Here is an 18050-nt window from a genome sequence, read left to right as displayed (position 1 = left end):
AAGTGTTTCTGTCAGTATGCGTTGACTTGGAGTGGGGGTAAATTGGTATCAGCAGGGAAAAGGACAAGTTGGTCATCCATGCAGGCTGCAGTCAGTGGTTGAGTCCCGCTGGATGCTGTTGGTGGATAAAATTCAGTTGTCAACGGACTTCTCAAAACCCAGAGGTATGAGTGAACTCTTTTTGGAGACATTTTTAATGAAACTATCAATGACTATTCTAAATAATCACCGGACGTGGGGCGCGGGGGTTACTCACACCCTTAAATAAAATATGTAAGCGCGTTTGTGCGAGGGTAAAAGCAAGTTTGAGGAACGGAAAAGAAGCCTCACAAAACTTTCCCCCCAGCGCGAATTTGCGTGCATCTGCAGCTTGTGTTGTCAAGTCGATATTGCACAGACACACGTTATTCCCGATAAGCCCGTAGTCTTGGATGAGGGCAATTAATTCTTTTGAAAAATTCGTTCTGCCAAAAATTCGGTGGATGTTACGCGCACTTAGTGACATTAGATGGCTTGTGTACTGTCAAGGGTTCATTGCCACTGAGGACAGAATCCATCAAAGACGCTGGTAATGTTGACATATTCACTAAAAAAAAATCATATGGAAAAAAAAATGCATTGCATGGACAAGTGTCTAAATTGCATACGCTTCCATGTTTTTCTTCGTCACCGCAAGACAACTATATTTAGAAGAAAAAAACAAGAAAAAGATTATTATTGTTGGCAGGGGAAAATTTGTTCATAAATGACTCTATTGAGACACCATTCGAGTTTTTCGTTATGGAACGATCACCTAATTACTGTTGTGGAATAGCTTTGTTAGGAAATCAATTATTCATAATTTAATCATCGAATATCGAAATGAATGTCCAATGGAATTCACTACAATCTGTGGACCTTAATGCCACACATTGGATGTTCATAATTACACGCTCGACTATGATGTAGGTAATGCGTTTTATCACTCAACGTATTCTTGATGATGTGATAACACACAAGATTGAAATACTCAGGGTATTTCATGACAACTTATCATCTGAAGGTCTTTGACAGTGCTTTTGTACCGTATTACATCGCCGTAGATAATGCTCAGCGTTCGTTAGGCGATGATCACTCGTAAGATTAATTATTGCGCTTTATTCTACGCCAACATGACAATTGCAGCCTCACTGCGGAAAATGCCAGTTGAGGAAAACCCGTACATTGATGCCAGCGTCACTTTCAGCCTATGGATGCATTTGATTGATGATATTCATATATCAACACAATTTGCATTGACAAGCGGGTTCTCTCTACCACTTAAATTAAGTATTCCACTCCTAATTATTTCAATTCTTAATTATTAAATATTCCACTTCATGCGATGGAGTTCGTGAAAATATACGAAATGCACGACGAAGAATTTTGTACTAATATTTTTAAACTCTCATTATGGAATGCCGGCGAGGAGTGGACTTTGTACCCTGGACTTACTGCCTATCCCACTTCACTGTCGTCTCGATTATCCCGTATTTTTCGATGGTACATCTTAATCGGTATTCGTGTAAAATTCATTTATGACACCCATTATTGCTCGGCCCATTCAATCGATAAGTTAGTTAATGTAATAATTGATAGTAAATGTAGTATCATAAAATCCGTAATCGTTATTTCTCTATTAATGAATTAAATTGTGTCTCTTAATATGTTGAAACCGATTACGAGAATATTTTCAAATTTTCCGGAGGCTCTATTCATGGACTTTGGAATATTATCAATTTTTTTATCTTCATAACGATAATTGAATTTTAAAGAATTTATCCTTCTAGTTGCAATCGGGTTTTTTGATTTTTTAGATTTTAGTGAAAAATGCTCTTAACGATCTTAAATAACACGCTGTCATCGATCCATGATAGGCAAGATAAATCCCGTTCTCGATGTCATTTTCATCGATGATTACAGATTAGGTCTCTCCAGTTGGATAAGTGGAGAAGTTTGAATCGTGATTCTTGGTACAAAATAAAAGGTTAAAAAATTTTTTTAGCTATCAATTTGCACGATAGAATTCTCGACGGTGAGTCACATAAAACATGGAATCCCTCATTCGTGGCTGTCAACGTATGGGGCTGGTCCTGAAAAATGGCACGGGGATCATCAACGTTTCAGTAAGACGAGCATCAGTGGCTGCCAAGTTGAAAATAATCGAGGGTAACAATGGAGAGAGAATTTTCACATCGCCATTCGGTGACGTTGATTTTCCATCAGCAACACTGCCAGAATTCATATGGGAAAATGTCCATAAGTGGCCAACAAGGATTGCTCTGGTAATTGGAATAGTAATTGCTTGATAACACTAATACAGTTGGATGTTCCACGATAAGGCAAATATTTCAAGCCAGAGATTTTTTTTTTAACTTTAGTTTAATTATTTTAGGAAATTCATTGAAAAATCCCGCCGCATTGAAACGCTTGCTTATACATCTGCCTGATTTGTTATTTGATGTGATACAGGAATGCAGTGTAACAGGTCGTAAATACACATACGTTGAAGCTCGAGACAGTGCTAACTATGTCGCAAGGAGTCTACGGAATATGGGCCTTCGTCAGGGTGATGTAGTGGCCGTGATTCTTCCGAATTTGCCAGAGAGTCCAATCGCTCTTTTGGGAGCTGTGGAAAGTGGACTTATCGTCACACCAGTCAATCCAATCTATACGCCTGGTCAGTACAACTATTATTATCTAGCATTAGCATTTAATTGTTCTGTATAACTCATGATAATATTTTTTTCCGCATACATTATGCGTTATTTTTCCGGCCTATTTATTGTAAAAACAATCTCGCCGTATCTTTTTCCTGAATTATTCACGATGTATGTAAATATCGAAATATTTTTTTCCGACAATTTTTCACTTTAAAAAACACGCCGGCCTTATTATTACTTTTTACACTGCGTCTGATTAGCCAAAACGTTGTTGATTATTACCGGTTTTAACTCTATTTAATTTCAATATCCTTAACTCTCGACATCGAGGGGCACGCGAGCCTTCGATATTCATAAAAATTAATTGGACTCTCAAGTACACGATCCACAACACTTTATTTCCACGTCTGTACTTTGTCCCTCGTATCTACTACAGTTGTCTTCACAATTTAGTGCCCATTTTGTTACCTGACCAATTATGAATAACGAATCGTTAACCCCCAAGGACCGTCGTTAGGAACAACCGGTTAAGTAACTGCGCGATGTTTATCTAACTGAAAAGAGAAAATGCACTCGTCATTTTCAAATATTGTCAATGCCAAATACCCCACAAGCTCTCGCCGAGTGTGAGAAGCGCTTGGACTTTGTATCGTTCAAAATAAATATTGAACTTGGTTGTGGCTTTAAACGATAGCAAGTGTCGTTTCAATGAGTTTGAAAACATAAATTATTTGATTTATTTGTTACTGTGATAATAATTAATCACTACAATTCATTGCATGCAGCAGGCTCGTCTGCTGACCTTTGTCACAGCTGAGTATCACCAGTACGATTTTGCTATCGGGATTATACAATGTCCGGGTCAATCAAAATGTGGACTTTGCTCGATGTACTTGAATTCATTCAAGCCAATATGATTTAATCAGCCGCATTTTTATTGAAAACATTCTTGCAGATGAAATAGAAAGACAACTGAGACTATCAGGTGCCAAAGCCATCATCACATCCAGTGATCTTGCACCGAATGCCGTTGCAGTGGGAAAAACAACTCTTCCACAGAATGCACCAATCATTGTCGTTGACGATGGAGTTAGACCTTTGCCCGAAGGGACAATATCATTCAAAGTATTTTTATCTTGTTGTTTTAGTGTTTATATTTTATTTGAGATTGGAAAAAATGGATACAGAGTGATTCGTTGTATTTTTGTTGTCAGGATCTCTTGACGAGAGGAAAAACTCTGCCCGATGTTTCGAAGAATTCACAGAGCCCCCATGATGTCTGTATCATGCCTTATTCCAGCGGTACTACGGGACTACCAAAGGGTGTCATGGTGACACATAGAAATCTCATCGCTAATGTTGTTATGAGCACTCACAGTATACAACTGAGTAATGGTAAATATTATATTTATTGGACATGATTTTTTTGCGGTCTTCTATTGCGAGATATTCAATTCATCTGATTTATTGTCGCGGTTGAAGTTGAGTTAAGATGGAAAACATTGTTCCCTACATGGCATGTAGATTCTAAGGTGTCTAATGTGAAAAATATGCGATGATTTTACAGTTATATAATCGTGCGAGGAAAAGTGTGTATAGTACACTTTGAAATTCAATGAGTAATGGAATGATTGGAAGTCAGTAACTATACAATGGTGGTCATTCTCTGCATCATGACAAAGTTCAATCCGACATGCAGGAAAATAAACTTTCGCGATTGAAAGAATCGTGAAATTTCATTCCTCCATTTGTAAAAATTGATCTTATTATTTTCGCAAGTGGAAGACGATTGTAGCTCTTTACTTTGTACCACTGTTTCCAGACATCTTGTGTCAAACTGAAGTAATCTTATCTATATGTTTATCATGACTGCGCATCGCAATGAGCTCTCGTGTACGCGTGCCTGTTTGTGTATACAACAGGGTTATTAACTACTGATACATTCCTACTCTTCAAATTGTATATCAAATGTATTTAGATTTTGATATTTTATCGAGGAATTTGTCGGATGGATGTTTTCTTGCAGTGATTTTATCACGTATTACCACTTCTTAACATCAAAAATTTTTTAATAAAGGAATTTTCAAGATTTTTTTATTGATACACTTACTTCCAGACGTTCATGATGTTATACCTGCAATTCTACCTCTCTGCCACATATATGGATTGAATTGTATGATGCACGCCAGGCTAGCTTTGGGTGCTCATTTCCTTACTCTGCCTTCTTTTACACCAGACATTTTTATCAATACACTGACGAAACATCCAGTGAGTATAGATACTTAATTTCAAAATTTTCGTACATAAATGCGCAACAAAACTAATGAGACGAAAAATTATTTAATTATATTGAGGAGAGAAATTAGATTTGGAAAAATGCTTGTTCACTCGTACAAAATTTTCCCGGCTCGAAATTGCAATTTGTATAATTATTGTGCCTAATTATCCACAGAAAATTAGTAGTCTATTACGTTGTGTAAAAAACGATAATTTTTTTCATTGGAACGCCTCGTTCATGTACATTTCCGGAAGAAAATGGCAAAAAATTAATAAGACTTTTTTAATGAATGCATTATATTTCTAATAATTTTTTTTTGAGGCGGGTTGATTTGCATACAGCTAATTAAATTTTCAATATTTTTTTTTATCAGTGTACTTTATTATTCTGCGTCCCATCGATACTGCTTTTCATGGCTGCATCGCCGAAGATAAAAACAGAACATTTTAAGCGATTGCGTTGTATCATCTCTGGCGCAGCATCCATCATTGGATCAGACATAGAGAGAATTTATGATCAGTTTGGACTTGATCAGCAAACAGTACCATTTATCCAGGGTAAGTCAACATCTGAAGAATCTGCCGAATTTTTTTAACATATAAGATATACCTTAATCACTATATTTTTCCAGGATATGGATTAACAGAATGCACGGGGGTTGCATTAATCCAGACCTCCCACAATAAATATGCGAGCGTTGGATATCCAATCGCGAATAGCGAAGCGAGACTGGTTGATCCAGTCACAAATCAGGACGTACAGACTCCAGGTCAAACTGGTGAAATTTGGCTAAGGGGTCCGCATATTATGAAGGGGTATTACGAAAATGAAAAAGCTACAAATGAGATGCTACAAGACGGGTGGTTGAAAACAGGTGATATTGCCTATTTCGACGATGACTTCAAGTTTTTCATCGTCGATCGTCTGAAGGAACTCATCAAAGTCAAAGCCTTTCAGGTAATAGTTTTTGTAAATAGTTAGATGTGATTATAACTGACATGTTGACCATTTTAATTATTTTAATATTTTTAGGTCCCCCCTGCTGAATTAGAAGGCATCCTCAGAACTCATCCCGACATTGCTGATGCTGCGGTTATTGGTATACCTGATGCACGGTCCGGAGAGGTCCCGAAGGCATTTGTGGTACTCAAAAAAAATCGTACGACGACAGCAGAAAATATCCAAAATTTCATGAAAGGAAAAGTTTCGGAGTACAAAGAGCTTATAGGTAGAGTTATTGTTATTTCACCGCTTCAGGTGTTTTCTCTATACATCGGTTAAAGATTACCCTCCAGAGATATTACATTCTTTGGGGGAGTTGCAACAGAAGTTTCAATGCAAAATTTACTCTACTGCACAATTCAATTCAGTCAATTATTCAATTAATTATTCGATTTAAATTTTCAGGGGGAGTTGCCTTCATTAATGAAATTCCAAGAAACGCCACAGGGAAAATTCTCAGAATAGAGCTGAAAAAATTGCATCATAACGAGTGAGTTGTCCTTCTTGTGTGAAAAAATTCTAATAAACAGAACTGGAAAATTCAAGATGAAGAATCCGTTCAGAGGCTATCATACCAGAGCAAGGTCGGTTGATGTTAACTATAAAATAATTTTCTATAAAATAATTTAGATATTTCTATTTTTTTAACGAAGAAAAACTGATTTTTTAAAATAGAATTCGTGCAAAATAGCGATCTCTGTTGTTTTTTTGTATTTAACTGATGACCCCTGCAGTGCAACGTGCTGGAATGAACTTGAATAATGAAATCGTTGGGTGTTAAATATGTGCCTTGAATTTTTACTAAGAAATAAGTATGTGATGGGTTGAATTAAGCACAAATTTAAGGTGTAAATAGTGAATTTTATATATAAATAGCGAAATAAATCGTACGAATAAGTGGTTTTACAGGGAAAAAACACAAATAAATTGTCAGTTTTACGTTTGTTGAAAATCTCAATAAAATGATAAGTGAGAAAAAGCAATCGAATCATCTTCCGACGATATTCAAATTCACGAACAAAAAAATCCCATTAATATTTTAATCATCATATTTATTAATTAGTTGAAATTATATATTTAAAATATATATTTTGTACCCATAAACGGCATTACTTCAAATTGCCAAAGTAGAACATCTACTTTATTCGAGGCACTCATGCAATCCTCCATTAAGTCTAGAAATAACCAAATCTCCAAATTATTTATCTGTCATTTCAAACATTGGGGAAGTTCAATATTTTGAACTGACATTTCAAAAGCCGTCGAAAGACATTTAAAAATACCTGAGTAATTCGCGAATAATCTATTCACTTCTCCTACATCATCACAAAAGCTACTGTGAAATAATAAAAACAAAGAAAAACTTAACCATACAAAATTATCAACAGATTTAGAACTCCAAGGACTTGAATTCCAATCTCAAATTTTAGAGCAGTCAAATTTCGTGAACTGTCTATCCAAAGCCATGAATAGTACATTTCAACCCTAGCCGTGGAGCATAGATCATTGTGCCCCACAGAATTCACAAGCACGTGGGGTCTTGGCGATATATTTTCCACGGCAGAGGTTGAATAAAATTTTTCCAAGCCGAGGGCTTCCATAATTCCATTTTATGCTGTTGCTCAGGCGCCAGCTTGGAAAGTCATTTTCAACAATACCTGAGTAATTCGCGAATAATCCATTCACTTCTATCCATCTTTTCCATCATCACACAAGCTACCGTAATATAATAATAATAATAAATCTATCCATATATAATAATGAAGCGCAGCAGCTTCTTCTATCATAAAAATCGTAAATCGTCCCAGATGCTCGGTAATTGCACGGCAATCTAATTATTGCTAATAATCTTCCCGGGCACAACACAATCATAACAAAACTTAACGGATTGATTGGAAAATTCTAATATAGATAAGGGTAATGTGGATAAATGTGGTTAACGTGCTATCACGAAATCCAATGCGCCAATTTTTGCAACAAATTCTGACAAGTTTCTGGTTACCAAAATTTTTTGAGATACTTCAATACTTTCTAATTGCTGTAAAAATACTCAAACTAAAAAGAAAAACAATTTTCCAGTCATGATAAATCAGGAAATGAATATTACGAATGTTTTAAAGAATAATAATTAATAAATAAATGTAAAAATTTTCGTATTGAAATTTGCTGGAGAAAGGTTCACCATGTTAGTCCAGCTGGACCCTATGAGCTGAAATATTTCCACAGAATAAAGTCCAGAGAATAATTAAATTTTAACGGTTTTCTGTTAGTTTAAAAAATTTCAACTGATTTTTTTCTACGAATTCACCGCGAATTTTTCGTAAAATCTTGTTGTGCATGTCTTTAAACAAAAAATATGAAAAATCAATATCGATATAAATTCCTTAATAGAAATTACCTAAATAAAATGAGTATAATTCTCAGTTACCTCTTTAATGTGGAGTAAAGCTACTAAAATCGTAACTAATCAACACACGCTGTAGACACTAACCTGAAGCAATATCACTCTGCTAACCAGAGCATTCTAATGAAACTTAATTATCGCGTGTTTTATTCGTAATTAGTCACTCTCCCTTCTCTTGGGTTCACATCTCAATTAGAATTGCAATAAAAAAATATTTTGTTTTGATCGCGTGAGATCTCCAATGGAAGTGGTGATACCCTCACAATTCCTTGGCACAAATTCCTCCAGTATCATCAACGGCTAATGAACAGTCTCATTGTCGATCCTTGCTTCATTGTCATTTCGTATTTGGCGAAAAAACGGCTTCAAAAGCAGTTTATATCGGTCACTCGATGAATCTGAATGACCAATAAAAAAAATATCAAATTAATTTTAGTCTTCATCAAACCCAAAATAATTCTGAAGACATCTAAGAGCAAAAATCAATGATTGTTTGACTTCCTCGAATATTCATTGAAATTCTATGAATGGATCTCGACAAATAGATCAATAAAACACCAAATTACCTCTTATTATTTCAACCAGAAACATACGGTCATCCTTCATGTAAGCAACAAGCTCATTCGACGCCACTAAATGAATTCCCTGTGGTCCCTGGAGTAGAACGGAATGTAGACGATCACTGGGTAAATTGAATGTAGTAATTAACTTGCTTGACAATGCACCACTGGTGCGAGTCTGCAGATGAAGAGCATGCCACATCAAAGAGTTGCCTCCTTCCAGCGCAACATTGAGTGTCAACTTCGGTGTTGGTGGTTTTGACTGGAGTGCATTGAACAATCTTATTCCATTAGCAAGTCCACATATCTGAATTAAATCGTCCCTAGTCAATCTGAGAATATCAGCAGCTGAGAAATTAGCGAAAACCGTTTCGAACGCTTGAAAACGATTGACGCGCAACCAAGCGCAAGTTTGAACAGCATTGGCATCGGCCGGCAGCTCCGAAGGCCCAATAGATGGTGTCACGTCATTACAGGTTGTTTGATCAGGTAAATTAACTGGCGATGAAGACTGACGGTTGACAGTGGTGACAGAGTCATTAGTGTCATCCTGGACAGTCTGTTCTGAGCTAGAAATTTGTCCACCAGGAGCTGCAACTGACACAAACACTGGCACAACTGTCAGAGGAGGTGAAGCAGCGCTAACGTTATTGGGACTCGGTTGTGAGCTGAAATAATGAAGAAATCGAAATTAGAAATAAGGGTCTCTAATATATAGATAATATCTTCAGAGATCTTGTAGGCGATTACAATCTTGGTTAACAAACAGTCATTAGAATTTTAATTAATTAATAGTAGGAATTATTTAAATAAAACCTCTGGTAAATTTGCCACTGGATATTTTACACATCAGACATAATGTCAAAGTATGAATTGTCACGGTAATTTCATTAGAATTTTTTTTTCAAGAATTGCAATTAACGATGTGCAATAATTATGATGAAATATTAACAAAATCTTACTTATTAAACTCCCCCATTTTAACCATTGTTCTGAGAACATTTCCTTTACTATAATCTCTCCGATTGCCAAGACGTTTAACAGTATTACGCCCTCTGGTTACAACCAGATTAGCCAGATACTTGCGGCGAGATTCTCCCAATCCCACAAGTGTTTGCACATTACTCGAGGTATATAAAACACGTGCTACAACTTCAATACCAATCGAGTCACATCGGCCAATGATTATTTCATACATCAGTAGTATTGGATGCTTGCGACAATTGACGAAGAACCAACCCAGTGTACTTCGTGACATCCTGGTCATGATGAACGTTTGATAAATTAATCAGCACCTTTCGTTATGTTGAAAATTCACCAATGCGAGGTATCTTCAATAGTCAACGACAAAGTAATGCAATAACTGTTGTCCTTTTGTTCTTTATCAACAATCAATTCAATGATGATAATTCAAACAATTTCTGAAACATCGGCACACCGATGATCAGGCTGCTCGTCATCTTAGGTAACGAGCCTGATCTGGATGTAACTCTTCCTGACAGTCAAACATTCTGACGAAATTCTGCTTACTCTTGACAGTATTAATTACTTGAATTTCCATTGAATCGTTGATGAATTCAATTGAATTCGCCAGGATCAAACTCTGCTGTTTCTGCTCAACAATGCGAACGAGAGCTCCTATGAGACAGATCATTCCCGTTGAATGATAATCCAAACAATCTCAACAAGTTCCCTTTAAAGGACAGCACCAATGTTTAATCCACAGTTCAAAGTGTCTTGAATTTGAAAAAAATATCACCGACAACTTCAAAAATTTATCGACGTTAACTTCGAATTGCGGAAGTGGAAATAGTCACTTGAGTTGCAAAACTAACGGTAAATCATGTCTGCGGGTTTTTCAGCGACTTATTTCAATTGCATATCAAGCAGTGGCCTTCGAATAACATGAGAAAACAACCAAATAATCAACGAAGGATGAAAAAAAAAGATTGAATTAAAAAAATCTATTCACGATAGCACGTTTTCCTCCGAAGTACAATCGCGCACTGGCTTTTCGTCTGAAACACGCAGTCACAATCTATCTATCTATCTCTCTCACTCTTTCTTCTCTAAGTTCACTGACGAAACACAATTACTAAAATACGGGTCAAAGCCAGTCTCTTCCAGTTGCTGAATCACCAAAAAATAAAAATCGAGTGATAACAACCACTGAAAATAATGCAATTGAAAAAAACCAAAAAAATCCGGTGCAAACCTTGCAAAACTTGAATTATTGTGATGTTATTCCCGGTAGTACATTGAATATTGTGAGTTAAATTTCTTGGGGCTATTCCCATCCGATACGTTTGCACACTGATGTTGGTTCCGCTGGTTAAAACAACTGGCTTGTGCCAGTTTGAACCGGTTCTTGCAGTTGATCTCAAACACTTTAAACCACGTACATTGCAGGCCAAGCCTTCGACGAATCACAACGTAAGAGCTGAGCACAATTGTTGAACTACCTCACACTACCTAGTGTCGTACAATAATGCTTGCTCAGTGCCGGTTATATCCCACCAGACACTTAGCCCAGGCCTGCATTCACCATCTCACTTTTTCATTTATTTTTATGTTCCCCCACCACACAAACACATGGAGATGTTTATTCATGGACTTAACCGGTTGCATACCGGCTCGGACACCACTGGAGGTCTTCACATGAACATGTTGCGTGGGACTTATGATTTTGTCTACTTGCGTGCTACCAATTTCCACAGCTAATGTAGAATGTTCAGAGCACGTTTAATGATGATTATCTGTGCGAGTGATTGCAATAATAATCAGAACTTCGATATAAAGCTCACGTCTGTCAATCAATAGTCCCTATTGGATATCATTCGACTGGCACAAAAAGCCGTATTGTTTTGTCATCTTTTCGATTGTTAGACATTATCACGTGTTCTGCATTACAACTCAGTATGTTATTATTATTTATACTTGAGCGTTTATAAGATCAAAAGAGTATTGCTGAATTTGCCCCTGCAATTGGCTTGTTATTGTTTAGTCTTGATAAAGATAAGACTGCAATGAACATTGAATTTTCCTATCTATTGTAAAAATTATTATTTCAACTGGCAAATAATTAACAGCAACTCAAAACCTTCACTAATCACCAGTTTGATCAAATCAATTATTATGATGACTAACTTACATTGCATCGGTTGGTGGGTACGGACTGCCCTCGTTCTGGGATAATGGACTAGCTGGTGTTAACGCCTCCAACGGGATCTGGAATTTCAGTTGATGTCAAACCACTTGAACCTCATGATTGATTTTCTCATGATGTTACAGTATTTTTGATCACTTACGTCTGAGAGCACTGTGCAGTCATAGCTGGGCTGGTAATTGTCCTGCTCATGGGGCGGTCGCCGACGAATCTTATCTCTGTCCTGCTTGTGTTTACGATCAGCCCCCTTAAGTTTGAAGACCTTGATTTGGCAGGAGGCCGCATGTAGACGTGGACCACCCGGGAGTTTAGTCACCACTTGAATTCTAAATGGCACACCCTTCTCCCCACCATGCTTCTTGGGCGTGAATTCCGTACTGATACAATTAACCTGATGACAAATGAAATGCGTGATGTTAAATGATCAGTCACTTTATCGTTGATTGGCCGAGACTGAATGTGGATGATTACTTTGATGTAAACGCCGACTTCCTTGGTTGGATCCCACATGAATTCAACGATATTCTTGGATACTGTGTTCTGGGATACATCCATCATACCATAACTGAGTGGTACATCGACCTCGAGAAGACGTTCACCAGGGCGTGTCCTCTGCCAGGCGATCATCTGCTCCTTTTCGGTGTACTGGAGTCTTCTCTCGTGAAAGCATATACGAATGCTCGACTACAAAGTGCAGAATATGATCAATAAATAGTGAGATCGTTTGGGCATTAACTTAACACAATCAATCATGAACGTCATCTTGCTAAGCAATTCAATTTTTACGTAAATATTTTTCCCACCTTGAGTATTTTCCCACGATAAGCCGAAAGGTCTCCAAGTTTTTTCAATTTAATCTCATAAGACTGCCCCTGATTGAGATAAGTGAGTGTCTCTTCGTTTAATTTAGTTGCAATACTCGTAGCTGCTGCCAGCACATACTGAAAACTTGAAGAAAAAAAACAAGGTCATTGCTAAATAAAGTTGCACCGTGAGAAAATAAAGTTATGGGGAGCACTGTTCTACTGTGAAGGGAGCTGATAAAAATTAAGGGAGTTAATACCGGCTGTCCTCGTTGAATTCGTTTCCTTGCTGGGACGAGGATACTTGATTACCGGACGAGGAAATCGGTGGATATTCATCATTACCCGAGTACAAGAGCTGATGAAGGCTGGTTGTTGATTGAGCTCGATCCCCATTGGCACCGTTGCCCGCAATGGCTATATTATCACCGCTGTTATTGTTGCTAGCTTTTACTGCCGCTGTATTTGTAGTTGTAGCGTTGCCATTGTTGCTATTATTGTTGCTGTCGGGTTCGACCGGTAAGGCCACAGTGCCATTTTGATATGAACCGACGAGATTTCGTTGGGTCACGTGGTTAAGGCTGAAGCAGAATGAAAAAGAAATTGTTTGATTAGAATTACCAATTATTTTGAAATCTGCTAACAAAGGCATAAAATTACTGCAGAAGATTGAACATCGATGGAGAAAATGGAGAACTGGTGAACCCCAATGGACTCCTCATCATTCTAAACTTCCAGCAATGAATGAATGGAGTAGAAAATTTATGAAACTAGTTAATACATTTGATAGTCAAATAAGCATGATCAAAATATGTTAGAGATTCAAGGATTGCAAAGAACTATGGCGGGGTGATATATGACGGGAATTGATAGCGTTCTCCCCAGCGATAAGAAACCAAACAGTTCCAGTAGGTCGAGTTTAATTTCATCATAATCATATATTCATGTTGATACATTCCTGACGTTCCTAAATTATCGGTTCTCTATTCTTCCTCATATCCCTCAAAAATTATTCCATTATGACATCGATAGAAATGTTACTTATTATACAGCGATAAGATGTGATTACCACTTGATGGTTAACATTTGTTTCTATGAAAGCAGAAACTGTTGGGAAATCTGTTAATGACTCACTTTGGATTGTTGGCTTGATTTTCCGGGGAGGGGGCTTCCTGCTTGAAGACTGTCAGCGAGGGTAATGCCAGGAGAGCCTCACTGAAACAACCCCTGTATTAACATCCATTGGACGCGAACCATGCATGTTAGGATTTCAATGAATTAATCACATTACTCCCCTCAATGACTCAATTATTTGTTGTGCCAATAGTGATTACCTTGATTTGACGTAAAGCATTCTCTCAGTAACGTGTATGAATTATGAATATATCAATGTGATCAATGTTCTTCGAGTGATAGAAGATGGTAAGCGTCAGCTCAACTTGTCTATGTTGATAGAAATCCCTTCTCTTTGAGGTGTTAAGTGTACAGTGTCAGACCGATTTTACTCCTCCCACGAGCCACCATTACATCGGGTAGCAAATTGTTGTGTGCTCACTGAACCAACTCAAACCGGATATTAAAGTAGGCTCATCATCACTTCCTCATGTGATGGTAACATGTATCAATATCCATCTGATGGTTTTAGGTATTAATGGAGCTAACTGAAGGCCTTGAACGGGCCACATGCTATGAGTGCAAGATAATCCGTATTTTTTATGTACATACAACTATTCGTCAGAAGAAAAAATATTTATAATAAAAGTCTGTTTATGCCGCAGGCCTATCTATACTAATTCTAGAAATTTCTAGAAAATAATCGAGGCTTCGTCAGAGTAATCTTGAATGTTATCAAAGAATCCTATTAAAAATCCATATGTTGCATTCGTCTTGTCTATTTTCAAGAAATTGTACTCTCTGATAACTGTAATAGTGTTCAGAGGATAAAAAAGTGGCAGCGGATCTTGTCAGTGCAATCATAAAACTTCAGAAACGTTTGTAAAATATTGCACAAATTACAGTCAACTTCCTGTGGTATGCTAAAGGATTTATTATTTCGTCTTTTCTACCTCGTGGTACCGACTGATAGGCTGCTATTTGGCACAGTAAGGACTCATGATTTATATCTCATCACTGTTTTGTGGATTTTGTTAGCAAAAAAAAATCAGAAAAATAATATATAGCCTCAGAGATCCCTGAACAGTTGGTGAAGATTCCGGTCATTTATATTGAATACAATTGGGGTACTTTTTAAAACCTTTTCATCCTAAATAACTATTGTGTGTTCATTGAAAAAACGTGACATCCAATTGCACACAATTGCCTACATATGTGGTTATTATCATAATAGAGATCATTAAGAAAATCAGTAGCATTCCGTTGAATGAGGGACAGCTAATAATTGGATTAGGTTTGTCGAAATTAGGGACGTCATTAATCAGCTGCGAGGCTTAGAATTCTTCAAATTTCGGTAATCAGTTATTGGGAAGCAATTGTACACAAACGGAATGGATAAACACCAAAGGTATGTGGTGAATATTAATCTTGCATACGTGCCCGAGATTTTTATTCCATAGAGGGTAATTTTGGTGCTAATTATTTCCCCATATCATGGCTACTAATACTAGAGTCGAAACAATCTGAAAAATGCTCATGGTATGAATATGGACCAATGAATCGAATTCTCTGCTAAACGGCATAGGCATTGAGGCAATTAATATGAAATCTTAATGAGTGTTATAACGATTTAATAAGGATTTGATATTTCAGCGGTGATTAAGGCGCAACCTACCTCATGTTATAAGACGCCACGGCATTAGCAAGGTCGTTAGCTGCCAGAGCAGAGAAAGAGCCATCAAAATCTGCTGCAAAGTGTTCAGCGAGCTCTTCAACTTGGCGGGAGGACCACTGGGCCGAGCCATTACTACCAATTGATCCTAAAAAAATCGAATTCCCGAGTGACAGGATCATCAAACAACGTCAACTTCTCGAAACATGTAATTTTATTGCATGTAGGCAGATGGAAAAATTCCATCCACTCTTTCACAATGACTAGCCACGTGATTGTTCTTCCGGAAATTAACAATTGACCCGTCCCAGGTCCTAAAGCTCAAAAGCTTACGTTGGCTACACGAGAGACAGCTCTTTGTAGCGGCCTTCGGAGCCAATCGACAAAATTTTCTTACTGATAAATTATTACTCATTGATCTTCTACGCACCTCCCTTTTCCCTTTCATCTGCTGATTGAAGTGAAAAAAAAAATTTACCATCTCTTCTGGCATGTTTTCGATCCAATTCTCCAATTGACTGATTTGCTTCGGTGGAACGCCGCTTGAGACCGTTGGATGATTGATTAAAGCTCTCCTCCTCTGACGTTGGGGAATTGCCGTTTGATCCACCATTTGTGCGTTGATGATCATTGGCATCTGGCGTAGTTTTTGGTGATTCACGCTTATCGTGCCAGAGTATACCACTGTCTGACACATGATAACCCATTGACACCTGCGATGGAAGAAAAAATTATTCGGAAATCAATAAGATTGCGTTGTGGTTTTTTAATGAAATTAGGGAACATACTTGTTGAGCTGTGATGACATCGCGTCCTTCGTGTCGAACGGGTGGTGATAGCCGTTGATAAGGTGGAGATGGCGAGTGACCCAGCCACATTGTTCCATTCAACGTCTCTGTGCTGGCTTCCATCATAACTTGTAACTCCATTCGCAGTAATTTCAAGTGATTTTTGTTTTATTTATTGTTTTAATTTCACGCTATCAATTTTTTATTTATTAATTTTGTTCTTCGAATGTGCCGACAATTTCTGGGATTTTAGGAAATTATCACCATGGAATTTCAATCGGTAATGAGAATTAACTCAGTACTCTGCGGTATCGAGTGCAATCCAAAGTCCATTATCAGTAGTTGGTCTTTATATTCTCTTGTTGTTCTTGATTCCACAATCCACAACTTGATTCACAATTTTGCTGGTACGATAATTCTTTGCATTTAATTTTGATAAATTTATTCAATGTCAAACAGCTGATGATATTCAATTGATTTTATCCGGAGAGTTTATCACTATATCATGAAGAAATTTCCTTTTAATCCCTATCTCCACCTCAACTAATGGGAGTCACTCTTTAAATTCGTCAACTCCTGGAGGCACAAGGGCATGACACACGTGTGTGCGCTTAAATTAATATTCCTCTGTTTCACGAGAAAACTCATAAAGTAAATAATTCAATGTTCAAATAATTTTTTCGATATATTTTTGCGTTTTTTTTTCCTCTCGTGGTAACTTTTTCTCTTCTTTTTCTAATGAAAAACAGGGGAAACTGTAAAGCGACTACGTGGCTCCCTTGTTTCAAACAGTCCTTAAAACATGACGAAGAAGCTGTTGTACAATTTCTTAATGCCGGTGGTTTCGCGCTGTCGATGTGTTTCCAATAATGCGCAACCCCGGGATTTTAGTGATAGAAAACGAGAAAAAACAACGAAAATCTCTTTGAACACCATTGCAATGCCTCGACTGAAAGGCATTGTGCCGTGACTGATTGTGCCTATAATTTATGGTCGAATCTCTACAACTCCCTTAATTATTAATCCTTTTTGTCTCCGCACCTCGGACGAATGATACTATCTTTGTAGAAACTTTTCACGTTGATCACCAAGTTGACTTTACGATATACAAATTTTATTAACCGTAGACACCTCGATGTTTCATTCAACTGTTAACCACTGGTACACACGTCTCGATAGTACAGCTATGTTTCCATGTGATAATGCCATTAGTTCCACAAGGCACGGTCAAACAGTTCCCCTACTGCTCCTCAAAAATTGATACCAGTAATCAGGAACTGAACAGTGTTTAATCACTTTGTCACCACAGTAATTTTCATGAGCAAAGTTTTCAATGAATTTCTACAGACTACGACTCACACACTAATTAGTGTCTTAGTTGGCGTCTGAGGCCTCATGCCGCGTAGTCACCACATTCTCAAAATTCTTCGCTCCATAATGATAAACTGATTACAAACAATCCTCCAGTGAAAGTATTCTAATCACAGATAATCACAGGGGATAATCCTCAGTCCTCAGCCTTATACTTATCACCAATCAAAATTCACCAAGTCAAGTGTATTTGAGATTGATAAACTCCGATT

General features: G+C 37.4%; 2 protein-coding genes across 4 annotated transcripts; one reads left to right on the top strand and one right to left on the bottom strand.

Annotated features, from left to right (window-relative positions):
* The first annotated feature begins 27 nt into the window (after positions 1–27).
* LOC135162094 (uncharacterized) lies at positions 28–6944 on the top strand. Of its 2 annotated transcripts, XR_010298902.1 has the most exons (11): positions 28–164; positions 2024–2303; positions 2491–2698; positions 3637–3806; positions 3896–4076; positions 4798–4949; positions 5333–5516; positions 5591–5916; positions 5992–6187; positions 6367–6545; positions 6637–6944. XR_010298902.1 is itself a non-coding variant. In XM_064120235.1 (10 exons), exons 2-10 carry the CDS (start codon positions 2070–2072, stop codon positions 6453–6455), a joined length of 1740 nt encoding a protein of 579 aa, XP_063976305.1. In that variant the 5' UTR covers positions 28–164; positions 2024–2069; the 3' UTR covers positions 6456–6944. The 2 variants fall into 2 exon arrangements, 1 of the variants encoding a protein (XP_063976305.1); XM_064120235.1 differs by having other exon boundaries at positions 6367–6944.
* A 48-nt stretch (positions 6945–6992) lies between these two features.
* LOC135162078 (transcription factor CP2-like protein 1) lies at positions 6993–17266 on the bottom strand. Of its 2 annotated transcripts, XM_064120193.1 has the most exons (11): positions 16468–17266; positions 16158–16392; positions 15683–15827; positions 14029–14109; positions 13155–13475; positions 12895–13039; positions 12563–12775; positions 12234–12482; positions 12077–12153; positions 8932–9593; positions 6993–8763 (listed from the first exon to the last, which is right to left on the bottom strand). In XM_064120193.1, the coding sequence occupies exons 1-11, from the start codon at positions 16606–16608 to the stop codon at positions 8666–8668; spliced, it is 2367 nt and encodes a 788-aa protein (XP_063976263.1). In that variant the 5' UTR covers positions 16609–17266; the 3' UTR covers positions 6993–8665. The 2 variants fall into 2 exon arrangements, with proteins under 2 accessions (XP_063976263.1, XP_063976264.1); XM_064120194.1 differs by lacking the exon at positions 14029–14109.
* Positions 17267–18050: the final 784 nt, after the last annotated feature.

Source organism: Diachasmimorpha longicaudata, chromosome 5 (assembly GCF_034640455.1).
Source record: "Diachasmimorpha longicaudata isolate KC_UGA_2023 chromosome 5, iyDiaLong2, whole genome shotgun sequence".
Lineage (NCBI taxonomy): Eukaryota > Metazoa > Arthropoda > Insecta > Hymenoptera > Braconidae > Diachasmimorpha > Diachasmimorpha longicaudata.
Note: the sequence above shows the minus strand (reverse complement) of the source record. Positions and strands in the feature narration are given on the sequence as shown.